This window comes from Lotus japonicus, chromosome 6 (assembly GCF_012489685.1).
Source record: "Lotus japonicus ecotype B-129 chromosome 6, LjGifu_v1.2".
NCBI classification, from domain to species: Eukaryota; Viridiplantae; Streptophyta; class Magnoliopsida; order Fabales; family Fabaceae; genus Lotus; species Lotus japonicus.
In genome coordinates, this window is record NC_080046.1 from 52,256,463 (window position 1) to 52,278,676 (window position 22,214).

Genomic DNA, 22,214 nt, shown 5'->3' on the forward strand with positions numbered 1-22,214 from the left:
TATATATATATATTATATATAAAGGTATGATAATTTAATATGTTGTGCGGAGATTAGAAAATATTATTAGGGATAAGAGATCTCATGCGGATGAATATGTTACATGAAAATATTATCATGTAAAAATCAATAGAAAAATGAATTTTAATAAATTTTCTCTACTTTACAATATAGTTTCATGTTAGATGTGTAATAAAACATAACAATATAGTCTATTTTTATTTTTACAAATTATAGGGTAAAAAGTTTTCACGGGGAAGAACATTTTAACATGAAAATGCTTTCATGTTAAACCTAATAAGAAAATAAAACTTCAATTAAAATAATTTTAAGAACAATATATATAAAAAATTGTATGAGATTTTGTGGGTTGTGTGTGATATTTCATATATTTTGTTGTGGTGTTGTTCTATTGAATGTTCATCTTCATTAGTTTGCTAATTTCATCAAGTAAAAATTTTAGCAAATAATATTTTTAGCATGTTAAATTTGTATAAACTAAGATATTGATCCATGTATCAAATATAAGAGTGAAATTCAACATGTAACCCACATGTAAAAACACTAGTTATTGATTATATGAGATTTTTGTTGAAGCTCCCCATGTCGCCACATAATTCCGCCTCTAGTTTTTTTTTTTTTTAAAGTAGAAAGATATATTTATTCAAAGATTAAGAGCAAGTCTCGTGGGGAGAGAAGCCAAATACAACCGATCTCTACAACAAAAAGAGAGCAAATCACCAAGAACCCCAAGAGCCAAAAGAAACCAACATAATATCACTAGGTAAAAACCTACCCTATAAACCTCAAAGCCTAGATAACAAATCAAGAAAGGAACTAGGGGAGCAGCACAAACCTAGGCCAATGCACCAAAAAATAATTAAATTCCTTCTAGCTCTGAATGGCTTCCTCATCCGTCCCATTGAAGACAACTCCAATGTGTTTGGCAATAATTAAATTCCTTCTAGCTCTATTTATAACGCCATCGGATCCCAACGCCTCAGGAAGAATTAGCGAATATTCCTTTGCTTGAGAATCAGTCAACGGGAGCCCCGAGTCCATTGCAATTAAAGCTCCAAGATCCTTCTTCTTTCGTCCTCTTGAAATGATTTTCTTTGGTAGACCCCTCCTCCGTCGCACCACCGCCTCATCAGCTCTAGAATGCCCTTCCTCCATACCCTTACCCGCGACAGTATCCAAGGAAAGATCCGAGACAAGCATCGTCTCATGAAAAAGAGGATTAAAATGCGAAAGGACCACCCCACCGGGAAAATCCCTAGGAGAAGAAATGTTCTCTGCCCTGTTCAAACCTTCACCAACAACATCCCTAGAGAAAGCAAGAGGCTGCAAAAAGTTCCTACTAATGTAAACCGGAGAAACCTCATCCCTTCTAATAGAGCCCTCAACTTCACAACCTGAAAACAGAATTTCCGGGAACAAGACAGCAGCAGGGATCCCTACCACCAAAACAGAAACTGGAGAAGAAGCCCTGACCATCCTCTCCTCATCCTCTGAGAAAGGAGTAGGCAGCTGAACCTTGTTATTCCCCAGCACAATAGCGCCTCTAACACCAAGAGGAGGTACAAAACCCTGCAGAATAGAAGCTTTCCCACCGGGTTTCTCAACAACAGAATTGATACCAACCTTATGGGGGAAACATGCTAGATTAACAGAAAGCGAACCACCTTCAATTAGGACACCATCCAGGGCATTGATGGTTGCCGAGGCATGATTCCAGAGCGAGAAGTGGACAAAACCAAATCGGAACCTCCTCCCTATTTTCTTGGACCTTTGAACAAATACTTTCAGCAGCTGACCATAGTTCCGCCTCTAGTTTCTTGGGTCTTTTATCATTCGGACTTGAATTTAACGTTTAAATTTTACTTTTGTCGTATAAAAAGGGGAAAGTTAAAGAAATTTGATAATTTCAATTGTCTTATGGCTATTTTATGAAGGAATGTTCTTCTCAGATTTTGGTAAGGTTTGATTAGTGGTGTTTATAACCGATACAATCCAACAAAAACTAAAAAAATGATGAAATAAATTAAAAATTCAATTAGACTGAAACTTGAACGAATCCAAAATTGAAAACATCGAATTTTTTGTTTCGGATCGGATTTTATTTTCAAAACCAAACCAATCTAATCCAAAGCGAATGTTTGTAATTATATAATAATTTTATTTGTACATATATGATTTTATTCATACTCACGTCCTTACATGTCTATATAATTATATGACATGCACATACTTATTTATAAAAATATATTTGAGTAAGTAGAGTTTTAAGTAATAATTTGAAAAATATGCATCAAAGTATATTTGAAAAATATGTCACCTACCATGCAATATTAATTTTTTTACTTCTTCTTATTTTAGAGGTGCTGAGCTAAGAATGGTAAATGTAATAATTTGTTGGAGACTTTTGGTAATTGTTTTTACTGTTTTATTACAAACTCTCATCATTTAAGCTTGTAATGTGATGTTATATGATTCAAATTAATTTCTAAATCTTCATTTTTCTTGGTATTTACATCATCGTATTTGAAAAACTGGAATCAAAGTAATGATGAAGTGACAAAACCAAGGTGATAAAAATTGGATTGGATTAAAAAACCGTTTGGATGATGAAGTGACAAAACCAAAGTAATTGGATCGGATCAATTTTCCCCTCAAAACTAAACTAATACAGATGATGATAATTACAACTTTGAAAAAAGGAAGTTTTTTTTTTTGAAATTAATCTCAAATAAATTAAGCGCATGAAGGCAAAGAAGCAAGTACATTTTTTAATCTCAAAGAAGCAAGTACATCAGCGTCCACCATCAGAATCACAGACAACAGAACCTCCTCCACCCACACCGTATCAGCATAGGTGGATGCGTTCTTGGCTAAAAAATCCACAATTAAATTCCTCGTACGTCTAGCAAAAGAAAAACTAACAGAATTAAAAGCATAAACTAAAGAGCGACAATCCCTAATAATACAGCTTTAGACAGTCCATCTCAAAGCACACGCTCGGAAAAGCCAAATCTCTCGCCAAGGACATAGACCACCTCAAACATGTTGTCTCTTCCAGAAGTGGTGAAAGGGTGTGGACTGGGTAGAGCAAGCTAACGCCATAACCTCCCCTTCACCATTGTGAGCAACCATCCGTTGAAAGAAGCATCATGATGAGTCATTAAGTGCTCCACCCTCGATATGGCCAACGCATCAACAAGATCCAGTCTAAAAATGAGTGGAGACCCATTGAGTAGCCACTTGTCTGTCCAAATGTGAACCTTTACCATCTCCAGTTCTCCAAATCCTCCCTCTTTCAAACTCCCAACTTGTCCTCAATATACTAGACCAAGAATAACTCGACCTATAACCCTTCTTGGCACTCCAAATATCACCCTTCGGAAAATACACAACTTTGAAAACTCATGCAAGCAATGCCCCCGGTTGGGTATCCACCAAAGCCAAATTAAAAGACTTGAAGTCCCGGAAGCCAGTCACCCTCAACCTTATTCTTGCAAAGGTTCCTCCAACTAGTTCAATGCATACTCCAACAAGAAATATTTCCGCCCCAGAAAAACCTAGAGATCATGCGACCAATCTCTGCACTTAAACCATAAGGTAAAATAAAGAATGACATAATATAAGAGGGAATGAGCTGTGCCACGGATTTTATAAGGACCTCCCTCCCCACTCTTGAAATAGACTTTTCCTTCCACCCTATTAATTTTTTCGACCGCCTTTACCTCATGAAAACGATTCTTAGGCACATTTCGGCTCACGGAAAGCATAGACTTATCTAGAATTATCATCTGATCAGAAGCTCGTTCGTACGTGGCAAGAATGCCCTTCACACATTCAGCCTCTGTCAAGTCTGCCCGGGCAAACATGATACTGTCATTTGCAAAAAAAGAAAATGTTTAATCACAGGCGCAAACCTAGAGATTTTCACCTCGTATAAATCAGAACTGGCCACTGCCTCAAAATTTTGAAATTGAAAAAATAGTTGAAGGGTTTCAAACCCAAGACCTTGAAGGCTTGACACTCAGTTTACCAATTGAGCTACAAAATTAATTAATTAAATCACGACCAAAATTTTATTTATATCATACTTATTCATGATAATTCCCCTGGTTCTCCTAGATTCTTTCTTCATCAAATTCATCCCGACCACATTGAAATCCAAAGTTTTTCCATCTCCAAGATCAAAGAAAAAAAACATGCATTTCTTCATGTAAATAAAAAATAAAAAATAAAAAATCCAACCCTAAGTGAGCAGTGAGCAGCACAACTCCAGCTTCTCCATTCTTTACGCTTCACTCCAGCTTCGGCCACCACTGCGAACACCGTCGACCGTCGCACCAATGGTGGAGTTTGCCACTTGCTCCCCTGCTACTAGCGCCACCATGAAGGTTCAACTACTTCTTTCTTTCTTTCTTTTTAGTTTCAGATTTTAAGATAGTTGAACAACATAATCAGTGGAGTGTGGATATGGTAATTGCCATTTGTGTGATTTACTTGCTTTGGCTTAGTTATATCTGAAATCCATTTGTAATTCAAATCGAAACATGATGGAATGGTGCATTGACACAAGGCACCGTTGGTGGCAAAGGGGTTCACTCAACAGAATGGGATTAAATATCTAGATAGTAGATACATTTTCTCCAGTTGCAAAATTTGCCACAGTAAGATTGCTTCTCTCTTTGGCTGCACAGTTACATTAGAGCTTTAGTCAAGGGGGAGAACTTGGTAGTTGCCTGGTATGTAAACTCAATAAATCCAGTTATGGTCTAAAGCAAGCATCTAGGCAATGTTGAATCATGGCTTCAAGCAATCCCTACATGATTACTCTTTATTCGTAAAAGGTTCCGGTCTATCATTTGTTGCCCTTCTAGTTTGTGTCGATGATATCATCGTAACTGGGGCAAATACATCAGTCACAGAGGCAGCAAAAGGAGTCTTAAAGGAGGCATTCAAACACAAAGATCTGTTTAAACTGAAATGTTTTTTGGGACTGGAAATAGCACATTCCTCCAAGGGTATAACTCTGTCTCAGAGGGCTTATACTCTCTCATTATTAGCTGACACGGGTTTCACAGATTGCAAGCCTGCAAATCTGCCTATGGACCCTAATCTGAAACTGTCATCAGAGGAAGGAATTCCTTTACAAGACAATGGTCAATATAGAAGATTGGTAGGAGGTTGCTTTACTTAGCCATTTCCTGGCCAGACATTGCATTCACCATTAACAAGCTGAGTCAGTATATGGCGCATCCAGCATCTTCACATCTCGATGCTCTTCACCATTTGCTCAGATATTTGAAGTGGATTGCAGGACTTGGGATTTTCTTTTCTAGAACTCCCAAGCTAAACATGACTTCCTATTCAGATGCAGATTGGGGTAATTGTTGGACACAAGAAGATCAACTGCAGGCTTCCTTGTCTTCTTTGGAGAGTCTTCGATTTCTTGGAAATGAAAGAAACAAGCCACAGTGTCCAAGTCATCTGTTGAGGCTGAATATGGGGCTCTTGCAGCAGTTATCAGTGAATTAACATGGTTACTGGGTCTGCTACAAGATTTCCAGATTGACTGTTTGTCTCCTATCGTCCTTTGTGATTGCCAATCAGCTATTCACATAGCATTGAACCCAATTTTCCACGAAAGGACCAAGCACATTCACATTGACTGTCATTTTGTGCATGAAAAAGTACAGGCTGGCCTCATCAAGCTTATACATGTGTCATCCAAATTACAATTTGTAGACTTACTTACTAAGGCTGTATCTTTTGTACAGTTTTAGAATTTGCTATCCAAGATGGGCATCATAGACATTTATGCTCCATCTTGAGGGGGAGTAATAGAGTTTAAGTTAATTAGTTAGGTCTAACAGTTTTTATATCTTCAGTTAGTCAGTTGTAACGGTCATTAGTGTGTAATTAGCACTGTTAAAAGAGTAGTTAGGAAGTTGTTAACTCTTATGATGCATATAAGCTGTAATTTCAGTGATGTTGAATGAAAGAGTTCATTTTTCCTCTTCTGAGTCAAATCCCTAATATAGGCGAAGTAATTCTTGTGCCTTTCGTTGCTTTTTGCATCAATTTGTTAAAAAAGGTATTCTTTTTTGCATCTTTGTTTTGCTTAACTTGGCTTCATTTCTGTTTGATTTTATCATGTTTCAGTTTTTGTTTTGATTACTCACTATTTCTCTATTTCATTCTTTCTTGGAATTTTGAATCAGGCACTCATATAGCAGGAGACATAGTAGAGGTTGGACGTCAGAGATTTTAAAGTTGTCAACAAAGTCATTGTTAAACTCGAACATCATGTAATTATCTCTTTCTTTCACTTGTCCAGAGTTTCCGTCATTTTTATTCTCTCAAATGCTACTCGCAACACAATTTCTTGTTTGAAATCGACTTCTCTAGTCTGTGCTTATCTGTGAACCAAGCAAGAACGTGAAAATAATGATTTTTTTAACCCACCTTACTATTTTTCTCCAATTAACATCACTTTATTATTTGACCCTGTACCTGGGGATACAGAAAATTTCCAAATTAAGGATGGGGTGGAAAAAGGGGAAAAAAGAATTTTATGGGGGAAACATAAGAAAGATTTGATGTATGCAGCCTTACTCCCTTGAGTGGATGATTTTGAAAACAAAGAAAGGGTATTATAGAGAAGTGATTTTCTTTGCATTTCAGTATTTATGATTTTTATGTCATCTCAAAAATCCATCAAGAACACTGACTCAGTGACTTGATGAAAGGTGCTTTTACAAAAAATGAATAGTTGATCAAAATGGTGCACCTTTGACAAAGTAAAATGTGATATAGTTAGTGGTTTCGTACTGTGTAGGATGGAGACTGATGCGAAGACTGTAATAGCAGTATTGGGCCATAGAAGTGTTCATCAGAGGCAGCAAATCAGAAATGTTTATGCGGAGCTTTACCAAGAGGATATCATCAAACTTCTTGAGCCTGAGCTCTCTGGTGGCTTTCAGTACGACCAGAACATGATTTTGCCAACAATGTCATATAGTTTTATCTTAGCTTCAGGAGTCATGATTTTGCCAACAGAAAGCTGTTTACCAACTGGATACTGGAACCTACTGACCATGATGAAGTTGTGGCCAATGTAACCTCAAGAGTGGTGGCAGCAAAGGTTACCATGTGATTGTTGAAATTCCTTGTACTCTTCACTTGAAGAGGTTTTGGCAGTGAGGCATGCTTATCACAAGTCACAACCCTTACAAAGGTTCGTTAGAAGATATAGCTACTAATACCACTGGCCACCTTTGCCAGGCAAGTCACTCAACCATGTATTATCACATTATTAACTTTTTAGTAAACATAGTAATTTGATGACAGTTAATAGTTTTTCCTTAATTTGCGCAAGTTTATGGGAAGCGAGCTTAAATAATTTATTTAAAACTATTTAGATGATAGTTAATTGTCAAATTAATGCCGTTAAAAGTTTCAGAATAGATATGAATTAATGACTCAAGCATTCAACCCAATTAGTATTCATTAAAATGCTACATGCATTACACCCTTCACTTGTACAAGCCCAGCTGAGCTGGTACACCTGCGCCATTGCTCCATGTTAATGACTTTAGTCAATCCCGGATAGCGGCGCGTAGCGGCCGACCCCAAAAGTGGGATAGCGGGATAGCGCATAGCGGGATGGCCGCTATTTTGATTTTTCATATATAATTTTATATAATTAATAGAATAATAGTATATACATATAATAACTAAAAAAAAGATAAGTATAACTTAAAATCTAGAACAAACAGATGAGATGATAGAGAAGAGAGGAGGAAGAGGATGCCATGCGAGAGAATTGGTAACAAAATGAATTGATTGAGAATAGAAAATTAAGAGGAAAAGAAAGGAAAGAAAAACAAAAAAAAACAGAGCAGAACAGAGGCCCTAGGGCAGTGGTCGCCGGAGATTGGCTGAAAGTCACCTCACAGCGTTCGTTGGAAGTTGGACGGTGCTTGTCGGAGGTCGGCGGTGGCCATGGGTGCTGATCGAAGGTGGAAGGTGGCTGAAGAAGATCGCAGTGGCCATGGGTTCTGTCGCTGAAGAAGAAGCTGAAGAAGAAGATGAATAGTGAGAGATGAAACGCGCGTTCATTTATTTATGTGCGAAATCCCAAAATTGCCCTCAAAGTTTAACCTAATTATAAAATTTCAAGGGCAATTTAGGTTTTTCCACAACTGTACCTTATCTTCTTCTTGTGGCGCCGTGATCTCACGCGATCTGGCTGCGATTTGCGGCGCGACAGCCGCGACGGCGTTCCGCGACGCGATGGCTTCAGAATCGCGGCGAGCGGCCGCGACGCGACGGCGCGATAGCGCCGCGATTTGCCGCGATCGATAACTATGCTTTGCGGCCAGGCCAATTGACCCTGGCATTAGTGCTGGCACCAAGCCCTTTGTTGTTGTACTCAGCGTAATATAATGTGTTGAGTGCAAAGTTTCCTTCCCAAGGTAGCCATCCATCATGGTGAATAAGGTAGCCATCCATCATTTACCTAGTATCTCCACTGAGTTGATGACCGGGTCGAGTTTAATGACACTGCTCTCAAGTCACAAATCAAATGTATACATTCTTCAAAGATTCTAAATTAGAAAGAAGACAATGGGACTCACTAGTTAAGCGAAAAGATTTTTCAGCCACCTTAAAGTTTATTTGACTAACTTAAAGCTTACTGCTTAAAGTGTATTTGACAATTTAACTAGCTTAAAAACTCTTCTAAAGTATTTGGTAAAAAAGCTTATTTTTGGTAGCTTATAGCTTTTTTCATAAGCTACTTGAGGTTATTCTCATTTTTTATGGTTACCATTTTAATAAAATTTCATCATTCTCTTTTTTATTGGTAACACTCGTGAGTATGAACAAGTAAAATTGAATAGAAACCGAAGAGGATTCCTATTCCAGAACCAAAATGATCCTAGCCTAGGGAGAAGATTGAATTGACAATTTGGGAAAGAACAAGGAATTAGGGTTTACAAGTGATCCCAATGATCACACTGGTTCCACAACCAGATCCCAAACTCTATTTCGAAGATAACTTCCTCATGAAGCTACTACTACTATTTATAGCCTAACTCTGTTAACAGTACTAACTGCTAACTGTTCCAGCTGGCATAACTGCTCTAACAGTTCCAACCGTCAAATCTTGACAATTATTCTTATTACACTTGAGTCCTCGAATTACCTACTGCTTACTCATTCTAGTTCTCGTCCTAGCATAGACAAGTTTCAAGGCTGGTTTATTACCCTTGGATCTATCATTTATAATTTTAAAAACACTAAACTTTTATTATATTATTTTTCTATGCGGTTGTCGTCGCTTCAAGCAAGCAGCTTCAGCCACCACTGCGAACACCGTCGACCCTCGCACCAGTAGTGGAGTTTGCCCGTCGACCGCCGCGAGACCTAGCGCCACCATTTGAACCTCAGCGCCACCTTGAAGGTTCAACTACTGCTTTACTTGGTTTGCCTTATATCTGAAATCCATTTTTTCGAATCCAAAAGTTGCAGAGGAGCTAGTACATACAATACACAACCACGGTTGGAGCTCACAGGCAAAGTAATTCGTGTGCCTTTCGTTGCTATTTCCATCAATTTGTTTAAAAGGTATTCTGTTTCGATTTTAGAGAAGTGATTTTCTTTACATGGAAAGTGTTTTTATAAAAAATGAATTGTTGCTCAAAATGATGCATTTTGACAGAGTAAAATGTGATATAGTACTTAGAATTTAGTGATTTTGTATTGTGCTTGATGTGCCAAAGACCCTATTTGGATCCGGAGTTATTGGAGCTTATCTACTAGAAAAAGCATTAGATAAGCTCTGATAAGTGCTTTTTGGTTTGTATCGAAACGAGTTCAAGGTAGAATGTGATATAGTACTTAAGATTCAGTGGTTTTGTATTGTGCAGGATGTGGGGCTGATGAGAAGACTGTGAGAGCAATATTGGGCCATAGGAGTGTTCATCAGAGGCAGCAAATCAGAAAGGTTTATGAGGAGCTTTACCGAGAGGGTATCATCAAACACCTTGAGTCTGAGCTCTCTGGTAACTTTTAGGTACCATTAAAACATGATTTTGCCAATAATGTCATGATATAGTTTTATCCTAGCGTCACGAGTCATGATTTTGAATAATGCTAGAACCTACAGACCTGGATGCAGTTCTTGCCAATGTAGCCATCAAGAGTGGCAGTAAAGGTGACCATGTGATTGTGAAAATTTCTTATTTTCTTTCACCTGAAGAGGTTTTGGCAGGGAGGCATGCTTATCACAACCATTACAAACGTTCCCTAGTTATATCACATTATTAACTTTTTAGAGAACATAGTAGTTTGATGAAAGTTAAGAATTTTTCTTTAATTATCGTCATTTAATGAATAAGGAGCTTAAACAATTTTATTTAAAACTATTTAGATGATAGTTAATTGTCAAATGAATCATATTTAAATTAATGTTGTTAAAAGTTCCAGAATAGATATGAATTGACTCAAGCATTCAACCCAATTAGTATTCATTAAAATGTTACATGCAAAAGACCATTCAATTGTACAAGCCCAGCTGAGCTGGTACACCTGTGCCATTGATCCATGTCCCTTGCAAGAAAGTCTCCACTGTAAACTGGCCAGCCTCATCCCGGTTAATGACATGGCGGCCAGGCCAATTGACCCTGGCATTAGTGCTGGCACCAGGTCCTTTGTTGTTATATTCAGCATAATATAATGTGCTGAGTGCAAAGTTTCCTTCCCAAGGTAGCCACCCATCAGGGTGGATAAGGTCCCCAATTTCTGATTCGATGATGATGGTTCTTGAGTACTCCTTCCATGGCCTCCCAAGGTAGTTCCTGATCTTACCCTTCACTGGAACAAGTTGTTCATCAGCCTTGATCACACAGTTTTGGAGAACAAAGCCTGTGTTTTCTTGCTTTTCAAGTCTCCCTTGAGCAGTGACAATGTTCTGCTGGTTGTCCAGTGGTTTTCTAACAACCATAGTGCAGTTCTGGAACACTGCAGTTGCATCACCAAAGATGAAGTCAATTGTGCCGGCAATGACACAATCACGGTAGAACTGTCTGTGGGTTTGGGCGTATAGAGTGTCTTGGTATCCCTCAAAGGCACATTTTACAAACACTGCACGATCTGCTTGTACTCTGGCAGCCACAGCTTGGTGTTTTTCTGCTCCAGCAGTGTTTCTGAATCCCATTTCTCTGCCCAAGAACCCTTCTCCAAGTACCACTGGAGTGTGCAGGGGAAAAATGAGTTAAGTTACATTAGCATATCCACTTGCTGCACAAATAATATATAGTAGGTGCATGCTGTTTTCATGGAGTTTTGAATATACTTACCAAATGTGGCAGTTTGGAAAGTCCTGACTCCATCCACAAAATTTTTGCTCCCAGTGATGATGCTCTTTTGAGATCCATCACCATACATGGTTACATTTACCATTTTCTTTGTCACCGTCACTGTTTCATCATATATTCCTTCTTTAACATAAACCACGTACCTGCATGCATTTCAACATTAGAAAATATCATAAGCTATGCATGGGCATAGATGACCCGAATTAAAATAGATAAATGAACGCAACAGTTAGAGGAAAAAGTCTACACTTTTCTTTTCTGAATAGGAATTAGTACACTTTCAATTTTAGATGAAATTTACTAGTTCCATTATTAGCAATGTGTTAAAATGAATGTTATGAAGTGTATTCCACTTTTTTATTTTGTTATATTCCAAAAGCTTTCTTGAGAGTTGTAAAATATCATTGTTTCCTTAAAATTGAACCTCACAAGCACTAATTGCATACCTTCCTTCGTAGGTTGGTGGGATTGCTGCCAAAGCTTCAGAGATGGTTTTGAAGTTTCCACTGCCATCTTTTGCCACCGTGACATTAGGTATGGGTTTCTCATCTGTTCCCTTCAACTCTGGAAGGCTAAGCCAAGCAGGACCAGGACCAGGAGCCAAAATTGGAGCAGGTCCAGGAGCATAAACAGGAGATGGGCCAGGAGCAGCTGAACCAGGACCAGGAGCAGGACCAGGAGCAGGAACAATGCCAGAACCAGGAGCATGAGCAGGAGCTAGAGGGGCATCAGTTTTTCCCCATGGTAAGTGAAACCCTGAAGCTCCATCGAATGCAGAAAAGAATGTAGACACCTCTGACACAACAGAAAGGGAATTGCTAATAAGTTCCCGAGATTCCTTAAAGAGCTTCTCAAATTCAGTCTTCAATTTTCCTTCTGGAAACCCATCAATGCAGGTCTGTTGGTAAGATATGACTGCACTGAGCCAGTTGTTAAGTTCAGAAGATTTCTCGGAAAGCTTAGCCAAATCATTTGATCCAACTTCAGTGATAGAGAATCCCATTTCTTCCTTGGCATCCTCAAAGAGCTGCTTGCAATCTTCATATGCTCCTTTCTCCTCCTCAGAAGCAAACTTCAAGGTGGCGGTTTTGTTGAAGGCCTTGTTAATCTCAGCCTCAGCAAGCACCATGGAAATCAAGAGAAGATCCTTTGGCTTTGCATGTCTAGGGTCCTTCTTCAATGCCTCAGTAAGGGTGCTTTCACATTTGCTCTTGTATTGTGCTGAGCTGCATATCATTTTCACAAGCCTTGAATATTGATCGACTTGTTGGGCGTTCGCAGGTGCTGAGGGAGCATTCACTTTGTTGTTGCTGTCAGGGCCAGTTCTTTTGACAACAACAAATGCTGCAGCAGCTACCACACATGCAAGGAGAATGGAGGAAATTCCAATGATGATAATCTTCTTTCTCATTTTCATCTTCTCTTCATTCTTTCGCCGTTCTGAAATGACATCAAAATCCTGAAATGCCATTGTGAAATTTGTCTAAGGCAGAGGGAGGCAACTCTGCCTTGACTCCGGAGACAAGAGGGAAAGAGAATGAACAATTGGTTTAATGTTATTAGTTTTTTCTCCTTCGTCTTCTTTGTTCCGACATTTGCAAATTTAATACCATTTGCCTGAAGGGACAACTAGCTCATGTGGATGAGAGACATTCTAGGCTTGTCTATATTTGGAATTTAGTTAAGGGCTGCAAGTTGATTTGTAGGTGATGACAGGTTTTGCTCTTTACTTTTACAACCTTTCTTGTATTTCTCGTATCATACATCTACCATTTCACAACAAATATGAAGTTGGCAAAAAGAAATACATACAACCTACATGGCTGGACACATTTCATTCAAATTTAAACCATGCGACACCAAATCTATGAAAAATAAGCTGTCTTAGAAGTAGCAGTTTTAGTTATATCCTCATTATTATGATTCAGTCTTCCTTATAATATGCTGTCACAAAACCCAATTATGTGTTGTGCTTTGCGGTTGGTATTGATATGCTAATCCACCTTGGCTGAAACCTACATATAAAGTAAAAGTTATCCTTGTATGGAACAACAATATTAGCAAAACTCTCAATATCGAACACATACATTTTTCAAAGATTCTTAAGTTAGAAAGACGACGATTGAACCGACTACTTAGGCTATATTTAAATTTATGTACTCAAATCTCCATTGCCTACCTCAAGATGGAGAATCCCCACACGTTCCCTTACTAAAAATGTGAAAATTTAGCTTGGTGATGGCTTAGAAAACAAATTACATTTGAAAGCTTATCTATATATGTTCCGATTTATATATAGTGACGACATAATTATTGTTTATGTGTTTTATGAACTTAAACACGAAGAAGCCAAAAGAAAGAGGTGTTATTGTGATGATAATTTAATTTCGATATATGATGACTTTTAAAGACTTAATATGATGTCAATTTGATGTGATTTCCATTATGTGGAGTCAGCAGCTACATTCATGAAACAATATCAATTAAATTCAAAGTTATAACCTTTTGAGATGTAGGATTTTTAATTGATATTCTATATATAAATTATTTTAATATTTTATTTTTGTTATAAAATTTAAATATGAAAAGGATGTTAGAATAAAGAGCACACGCAAATGATAGTACTAACGTTGAGACCCATATTATCTCCAATCAACTTTAGTTCCACTGATTCTTTCCAATCTCAACGATCTGAGTGTATCCTTCTTTATGTACATCTCAAAGCGTTTCTTGCTATAGTTAGGAGTTGTATGCACTATATCCATGGTTGTACTAAAATTTTCACTTCCACCAGCAACAAATACAACTTGTGCAAGCTCCAGATTTTCTAGTAGGTCCCCTAGCTCCACCCATAAAGGAAGTTGGCTATGACCCTTGCTACTGGAGTGATCTAGAACTGAAACAGAACGCACGTGGGTGAGGAGCTCCTAAACCAACAAGCTCAATTGGTCTATTATAGGGGAAAATATACCCTTTCACTCTGTCACTTCTAGTGTCTTCCGGTCCCTCCATGCATGTATTTGTATCAAAAACTATAACACTCAGCCACATCCTCTAATCAGAAACTTATGTTCCTTGTACCGTATCCCTGCATACAACAAACAATATAAAGAGAACAAGCACATACAAGCATACATATGTCTCACGCCGCATGCACACTGCACGAACGCACAAATGGTAGAATGTCAAAATCTGCTGATATGTTGCCTAGTTTGAAGGAGAAAGAAAATGCTAGGCATGACCTTTTTCCAGTATGAGATGTGATAGTGTTCATTTGTGTTGGAAATTCTTTCTAGACACATATAGTGCAGTATTAATAGATACATGATTTTACTAAAACAATACTTTATTATTTATGTCATCATATTGCCGAAGTCACATTTATTTAGTCCCCTAATCCAGGAACGAAGGGTACTCCGGTTGAAAGTAACCATTGTTCCCCCTTAATGAGTTCAGATACTGCGAATTTGCTAGCCTACTTAGAATCACTAATCACATGGAAGCGTGACCATTTAACCTTTTTATCTAGCCTAGCTCCTGGTCCATAGTTATTGTACTCAGTGTAGTACAATGTGTCCAAATACAATGAACTACTCCACTCTAACCATCCTTCGGGGCTTAACGCTGGTGGTTGACCATTTTGGCTTAATTTGTGGCTCACCCAAATTGTAAAATATATCATCCCCACTAAGAGTACATAACTGAAGCCTATTCTCATTCCATTTGACATGGTAGATAAAAATTCAAAGTAGAAGAAGGTGCAGAGTTGTGTAATTTATGTTCAAATTCCAATGTATAAAGTAACCATTACTACTACAGAATTGTGTGAACCAATAATCCTAGCACATATCTCAGACGAATCCATAACTTAAGTGTGACGGAGCAGCAATTCATGGCAGAAGTGAGTACAATTGGTAGAACTCATCATTTAAACCTTGTCGGGCTATACAACTTTTGCTTTGAAAAAAGCTTGATAGCTGTAAGACCCCGAATTAAATAATTAGATTATTTATTTACTTTCGTCGTGTTGATTAATTAAGTAATTATATTTTATTGTTTTATGTTATTTTCATGACTCGAATCCTATTACGAGTCACGAAAACTAATTATATAATAATTAAGTTCAGATTATGTTTAAGGTTGACACTGTAGTCAGCTTAAGTAATAGCACGAGCCATATTCGCACCCGACTATGGTCGAGAGTGTCCGAAAAAGGCTATATCCGCTCCTAGAGCACTGTTTAAGAGAATTATAGAATTGAAGGAAGAATAAGAACCTCTAGGTATTTTTCCCATGACCAATGTTTCAATACGAAACCCACCCTGGACTGTACGCTTGTTAGGTTTCGCTTCCCGGAAGTCCGCCGAAGCTAGATTTTAACTTCTCGGGAACTTTAACTAAGACCTTGAATGAAGAGTTTTTCTATTCGGAGCTTCTAACGAAGTTTCCATCCGCGAAGCCTCATTCATTTCGACGTTTGTGATCTTTTTGCTGAAGGAAGTTTCTTCATCCGACGTCGACTGCAAAAAGTAGTTTTTCGGCATAAATCGACCCACACCGTCTTTGAGACGTTTTCCTCGATTAAATGAACCTTGATTTGAGTTTCGACATTCTGTCGCCGAATACTCAATTTTTATCAGCAGACAAAAGTACCAAAACGACCGGAACCGCGAAATATCGATTTTTCGGATTTTCGCCTCACCTATAAAAAGGGAAAAAATGAGAAATTTATCATTTCTTCCCATAAGAGGCCGCGAGCTCCAAGGAGGAAGGGGAAGAAGAGAATTTTTCCGTTTCTTGCCCGATCGTCGAACAGTCAGTTGCTATACGTAGGCCTCGAGGTACTGATGCTATTCCTTACCTCTGATCGTAAATTCTGTCGCTTTTCTCTATGTCTTTCTGTGCTCAAAGTTTTGAGCTTTTTGTAAAAGTGTATAAATAACTTGATTTTTTTGTCTAAACTTATTCCCTGCATGCCCAAGAACATGAATACCCAGTTATTTTCCGCTGAATCTCGCTGAATCTCCGCAGAGATCAAATTCTTTAGAAATACCAATTTTTATGAGAAAGTCTTGCTTTTTGGTTCGAAAACTCTCGACTGAGCTTAGCGCCAGTAGGATTAGTTGTTATAAATGTCATTAGGATCAAGCTTATCAAATTTATTTTTCGAAATTCCAATTTTGAATTTCCGAGCTAAAAACACTTACCAAAATACCTCTGTTCTAGTTTTCGACCCGATAATTTTTCTGAGAGTTTCCCTGGCCTAGATATCGCCTAAGAATACCTAGGAATTAAATTAGATCGAAGAAAAAGTTCGGAAACCCTATTTTCTCAAGTGGCCGAAACTTAGTGTTATGGTGCCTTGTCCAAAAATAATTTTTGGGCCAGTATGGCCTAAGCTATAGCGTAGCTCTTTCAATTGTCTAAAATTTGGCTTTGGTTTCGTGTCATTCCGAGTTCTGTAGCTCGAGTTATGCGCGTTTTAGCGAACAAAGTCTCCGTTGTCCGTTCGTGCCTAAATGTCGAACTCTAGAGCTTCGAAAGCTTCTTTTCGGATTTTGATAGTGTTATTAGTTGTATTGTTTCTTAGCGACTAAGCAATGATACTTTGCTTAAGGTTTGGAACGAGTTGAGCTGAGGAAAGAGACTTTGGAGCAATTGGTGAGGTTTCACAACTGAGGAGGACGCCCGAGGAACTTGCTGAGTTCGGGAGCTTTATTTTGGATTGGACTGGGATGTTGAGCTTGGATGGAGAAATTGGCTAAGGTAATGGTAACTCAGTTTTAACGCGTCTTTGAGTCTTGCATGCTTTTATCGCACTGCATGCGTTTGAGATGAAGGTGTTTAATTTGATTGACAATTGATTGAAATATTTGCATGTTTTGCAATGTTGTATGCTTGCTTATGTTGAATGTTTTCTGAGGCTTGTGCCAAATGTTTTCTGTAGGCTTCGTCCGAGTGAACTTATTGAGACGTGTGTCTCCGTTTTCTGAGAGGTTTCGGTCGTTTACTGGTTTCTGTCATTACTGCTTTCTAGTGGATAAGACATGGTTATTGTTGATACCTTGAATGTTGTTATGTTGAAATAGTGAGCCGAGTTAGTATGCATTTTGATGAGACGTATGTTTGTTGATAATATGAATAACATGTGATTATGATGATTTGATTATTGAATTTGAGATTGTTGTTTGAGTGACCACTGAGTTGGATGAGATGTTTTGGTTTGCTTGAAGTGGCGATGAGGTGGGTTTGTCCCACGGGATTGTCCCGTCTGTCGAGGCGTTATAAAGTGGCAATGAGGTGGATTTGTCCCACGCGATTGTCCCGTCTTTTGAGACGTTAAAGTGGCGATGAGGTGGGTTTGTCCCACGAGATTGTCCCGTCTGTCGAGGCGTTATAAAGTGGCAATGAGGTGGATTTGTCCCATGCGATTGTCCCGTCTTTTGAGACGTTAAAGTGGCGATGAGGTGGGTTTGTCCCACGGGATTGTCCCGTCTTTTGAGACGTTATAAAGTGGCGATGAGGTGGGTTTGTCCCGCGTGATTGTCCGTCCTTTGAGACGCTAAAGTGGCGATGAGGTGGGTTTGTCTCACGTGATTGTCCCGTCTTGCGACACGCTATTGTTTGATTGATATTGTTGAGGTTATTGATATCCGAGTTGATTATATTGTTGGTTCTATTGATATCTAGGTTGGTTTAAATTGTTGGCTTGACGATATCTGATTTGATTTATATTGTGGGTTTTGTTGATATATGAGTTGATTTGTATTGTTGGTTTTGTTGGAATTTGATCTACATCTGTACTGTTGAAGTTATTGTTATCTGAATTAATCTATGCTGTTAAGTTATTGATTCCTGAGTTAATTTATGTTGTTAAGTTGTTGATATCCGTTTTAAAACCATATCGTTTGATTCTGTTAAATATATGATTCGATTTCATGATTGATAGGATGAGTTGTCATCTAATTTGAGTTAAGTTGCTAGTTTATTTACCATGCTAAGTAATCAAATTTGAATAGCATATTTTTCTCTTTTATACGTGGTAGTTGTATGGAGTTAACCCTTTCTGTTTGTTATTTGTTGTGTGGGCGCTTAACGCTATTAGGCGATGGAGAATCTTCGATGGAGCTTGACCTTCGTACGAGTCGGAGAGAAGAACTTGAAGAACTATGGATGACTCGAAGAATAGAGTCGGGTGTAGGGCTAGAGCCTTGGGTTAGAGAGCTTACCGTTATTGGTCTAAGCATGCATAATGAGTTTAGAAATTTATATTTGGGGTTGCAGATACTCGCCTTGTTCAAGGTTTAATGTAAATTTATTTACAGTTGGGAGTATGCATGACATGTTTTGGAAATACTTCGAAAAGAAAAAAATATACTCGTATTTATATATCCTTTTGGAAAACATTGCATATTTATTTTATCAGATTATTACCGTAACCCTTGAAATTCGGGGCGTTACAATAGCACTGGTTTATGAGTACATGGTGAATGGCTCCCTTGACAGGTTTCTGTTTCAGGAGAACAAGAGCTTAGGATATGAAAAGCTTCATGAGATTGCAGTTGGGACAGCTAGAGGAATTTCATGTAACTCATAAGTGTGATGTTTACAGCTTTGGCATGCTATTATTTGAAATCATAGGTAGGTAGGAGAAAAAACCATGACATTGAACTTCTTGATTTGGCATTGCATACTTGCATGACGAGTGCCAACAGAGGATAATTTACTATGACATAAAACCAGGAAACATTCTCTTGGACAGGAACTTCAATCCCAAAGTTGCTGATTTTGGTTTGGCTAAGTTGTGCAACAGGGAAAATACTCACATAACCATGACTGGAGGAAGGGGGACTCCTGGTTATGCCGCTCCTGAGCTTTGGATGCCATTTCATGTAACTCATAAGTGTGATGTTTACAGCTTTGGCATGCTGTTATTTGAAATCATAGGTAGGTAGGAGAAGAAATCATGACATTGAACTTCTTGAGAGCCAAGAGTGGTTTCCAATCTTGGTTTGGAAGATGTTTGATGTTGAAGAACTTGGGGAGTTAATGACAATCTGTGGGGTAGATGAAGAAAATAAGGAGATAGCATAAAGAATGGTTAAGGTAGCTTTGTTGTGTGTTCAGTACAGGCCAGAATCAAGGCCTATAATGAGTGTTGTGGTCAAAATGTTGGAAGGTTCTGATGAAATTCCTAAACAAATTTTGAGTGTTTAGGAACATACACTAGTTTAATTAATGGAACATACACCAGTTTAATTTTATTCGCACGCACGCACATACCGTAGAAAGAAAAAATCACCTAATATATGTTTCCTTCTTCAACAAAACAGACCAGAGCGACAACCACCACCTCTACCACCACAATACTCTTCTTCTTCTTGGTGACCCTCACCACCACCACCTTATAAAAATAAGAACAAACGTTTATGCTAGTGAAAACTCCACACTTAGCTGATTACCTTCATCATAAACAAAGTAAAAATGGCGACTTGACAGTTCTTGTTAACAAGTATTATAGCAAAAATCTCTTTTGAAATACATGTAGTTTGTGTGTACAATGAAATTAAGAAATATATGTTGTTTAAAGTCTAAAGACAAAGGTGAATTAATCAATCTATATTTTCTAACATTGCATTTTTTCCATCTATTTCCCTTCCTACATCTTTTATTTTCTCTCGTTGCATCACACTCCCAAACAAGGTGTGTGATAAAAAATAATATCCAAATTAGTAAATATCTGCCATACAAATTTAATTTTCCCATTTGTAGATTGAGGATGGGCAAATAGTATTTTTACCATTTGAAAGAAAGCCAAGTTTTTATTAGTATCGAATCAAATAATGCTCGTTTGTATTTTTTTCTTACAAAGAAACAAAAAAAATCTATGTTTTAAATAATGTACATATAACAAGTTTTTAAAAACCGAAATTGTCTTAATATTTTTAAAATTTTCAAAATAGCAATCTTTTAGGAAAAAAATTTAAAAATAGTACAGCATTAAATGTATTTTTAAAAAACTTGAAAAAACGGGCCCTAGCATGCCCAATACACTCATGGAAAGAGTTGGGCTTGCAGGAGGTGGGAAAAAACCTGGCCAAGGAATGCTAGTTTTGGGCCTGAGAGTGCAACATTAGTCCAATTTTGAATGCACTTTTGTCTTTCAACATTTCAGACCAGCTTTTGACAAAAAAAAATCATTTCAGACCAGCTCCTCACTTGCTATAATGGGCCTGGCCCAACTGGTGGAATTTTTTTCTTAGGTTTTTTTTGTGATTTCCTGCTCTGTTTTCTTCTCCATATTTTTGTTGCAAGGAGCTTTTGCTTTTCTTTAACCATCCTTGAGGACATGGTAGATGTTTAGGGGGGAGTATTGATAGGTACTTGAAGTTATTTGCCCTTTGGAATGCAAAATACCCATCTTCGACCACAAAAAAAATTTAGTTAGTTAAGGGTTAGCCTATAAATAAGAGAGTGAGAGGAAGATTTAGGAGAGTCCAAGTTGCCTTCTTATTTTTCTTCTAACTGGAATTAGTTTTTTTTCTTGATAGACAAATGTTAGTGGTTAATTGTTAGTAAGTTAGAAAATCCCTTCAAATTACCCTTCCAAGATCGAACCTTGAACCTTCCCCTCCCAACCCTTATGTCCCAAGCTCTTACCATTTAAGCTATCATTCGGAGACTTTAATTGGAATTAGTTGATATTCCTTTCAACATACTACTTCATTAATTGATATTCCAAAGTAGATATGCTTCCATATTATAGTCTTAGAATTGCTTTTATAGGATCATGAATCAACTACTTGAGTTGAGTCCCTACTTATGGACTTATGGTAGTTACATCACATGGCTATGAAAGGTTTTGACTAGTATTTACCTGTTTAAAAATCAGTTTTGGATTTGTTCAGCAATAGATTTTGAAGTTATTTGCTGAAGTTGACGTGAATCATATTCGTATGTACGCTTATAAATTAGATGCACATAGTCTCCATGCAATTGTTTTAATTGCTATCCTCTGCCCTTTTTGAACATCCATGTTGATGTTAATACATCCAATGTTGATGGTAGTCTCTTGCCATTGCATAAGTACATGAACATTCTGATTATACTGGTTATGGAAGTCATATGATGTTGCTGTAGGGGGCTCTGCCTTTGAGCAATAATGCAAGGTATCACTTTGTAAATATTTCGCGCGGCGGGATCGCCTTGCAACAATAAAGCAAAGTGTTACTTTAAAAAATCAAGAAAATTCAAGCTTGAAAGTCACTCCACATGGGCGGAAATTAAACGTCATTTGGCAGCCAAGATGGTTCATTAAACCTTGTGAAGGAAATGGAGGTGTTGGGCGGAAATCAGGGGCCAGCTGGGTGCTCAGATCTGGTATAAAAGTGTTTTTTAAATGATTTGAGAGAAATAGAGAGATACGTGAAGTTTGAGTTTTGGGGTATACCATCGAGTTGGAAAACACACTGAAGACACGACAAGGTCATCTTCTTGGTTCTCTTCCAAGCTTGATAGCATCCATGTTTATGGATAGCTAAATGTTTTCTTGTTGGGATTGGATGTAATTTTTGACTATGTAGTATTCTCTTTAATTTCTATATGAAATATCGTTTCTATCTCATGATTAATGGTTTCCTCTTGTTTTTAATGTTTGTTTTAGCTGTGCACCTAGAATATATTGCTTGGTTTGGCGTAAGAGCGGAAGCTAAAACGTCTAGGGTCCGACTTATATAAATCATCTAATAAATCTTATTGCTAGGAATAGAAATAGAGTTTAGTTTGTTAGTCCCTTGAACACTTAAACTTCAAGATAAC

General features: G+C 37.8%; 1 protein-coding gene, 2 long non-coding RNA genes and 1 pseudogene across 3 annotated transcripts; 3 read left to right on the top strand and 1 right to left on the bottom strand.

The window, feature by feature from the left end:
• Nucleotides 1-4,092: 4,092 nt before the first annotated feature.
• LOC130722171 (uncharacterized) lies at nucleotides 4,093-7,299 on the top strand. Its single transcript, XR_009013804.1, has 3 exons — nucleotides 4,093-4,409; nucleotides 6,237-6,323; nucleotides 6,854-7,299. It is a non-coding gene; the product is annotated as an uncharacterized LOC130722171 (long non-coding RNA).
• Nucleotides 7,300-7,318: 19 nt separating this feature from the next.
• Nucleotides 7,319-12,818, top strand: LOC130722170 (uncharacterized). The gene is made up of 4 exons (XR_009013803.1): nucleotides 7,319-9,645; nucleotides 9,948-10,093; nucleotides 11,855-12,583; nucleotides 12,678-12,818. It is a non-coding gene; the product is annotated as an uncharacterized LOC130722170 (long non-coding RNA).
• LOC130722169 (putative pectinesterase/pectinesterase inhibitor 45) lies at nucleotides 10,462-12,867 on the bottom strand. The gene is made up of 3 exons (XM_057572819.1): nucleotides 11,843-12,867; nucleotides 11,379-11,539; nucleotides 10,462-11,268 (listed from the first exon to the last, which is right to left on the bottom strand). The coding sequence occupies exons 1-3, from the start codon at nucleotides 12,865-12,867 to the stop codon at nucleotides 10,577-10,579; spliced, it is 1,878 nt and encodes a 625-aa protein (XP_057428802.1). The 3' UTR covers nucleotides 10,462-10,576.
• A 1,711-nt stretch (nucleotides 12,868-14,578) lies between these two features.
• Nucleotides 14,579-19,613, top strand: LOC130725535 (LEAF RUST 10 DISEASE-RESISTANCE LOCUS RECEPTOR-LIKE PROTEIN KINASE-like 2.2; annotated as a pseudogene).
• The last annotated feature ends 2,601 nt before the right edge of the window (nucleotides 19,614-22,214 follow it).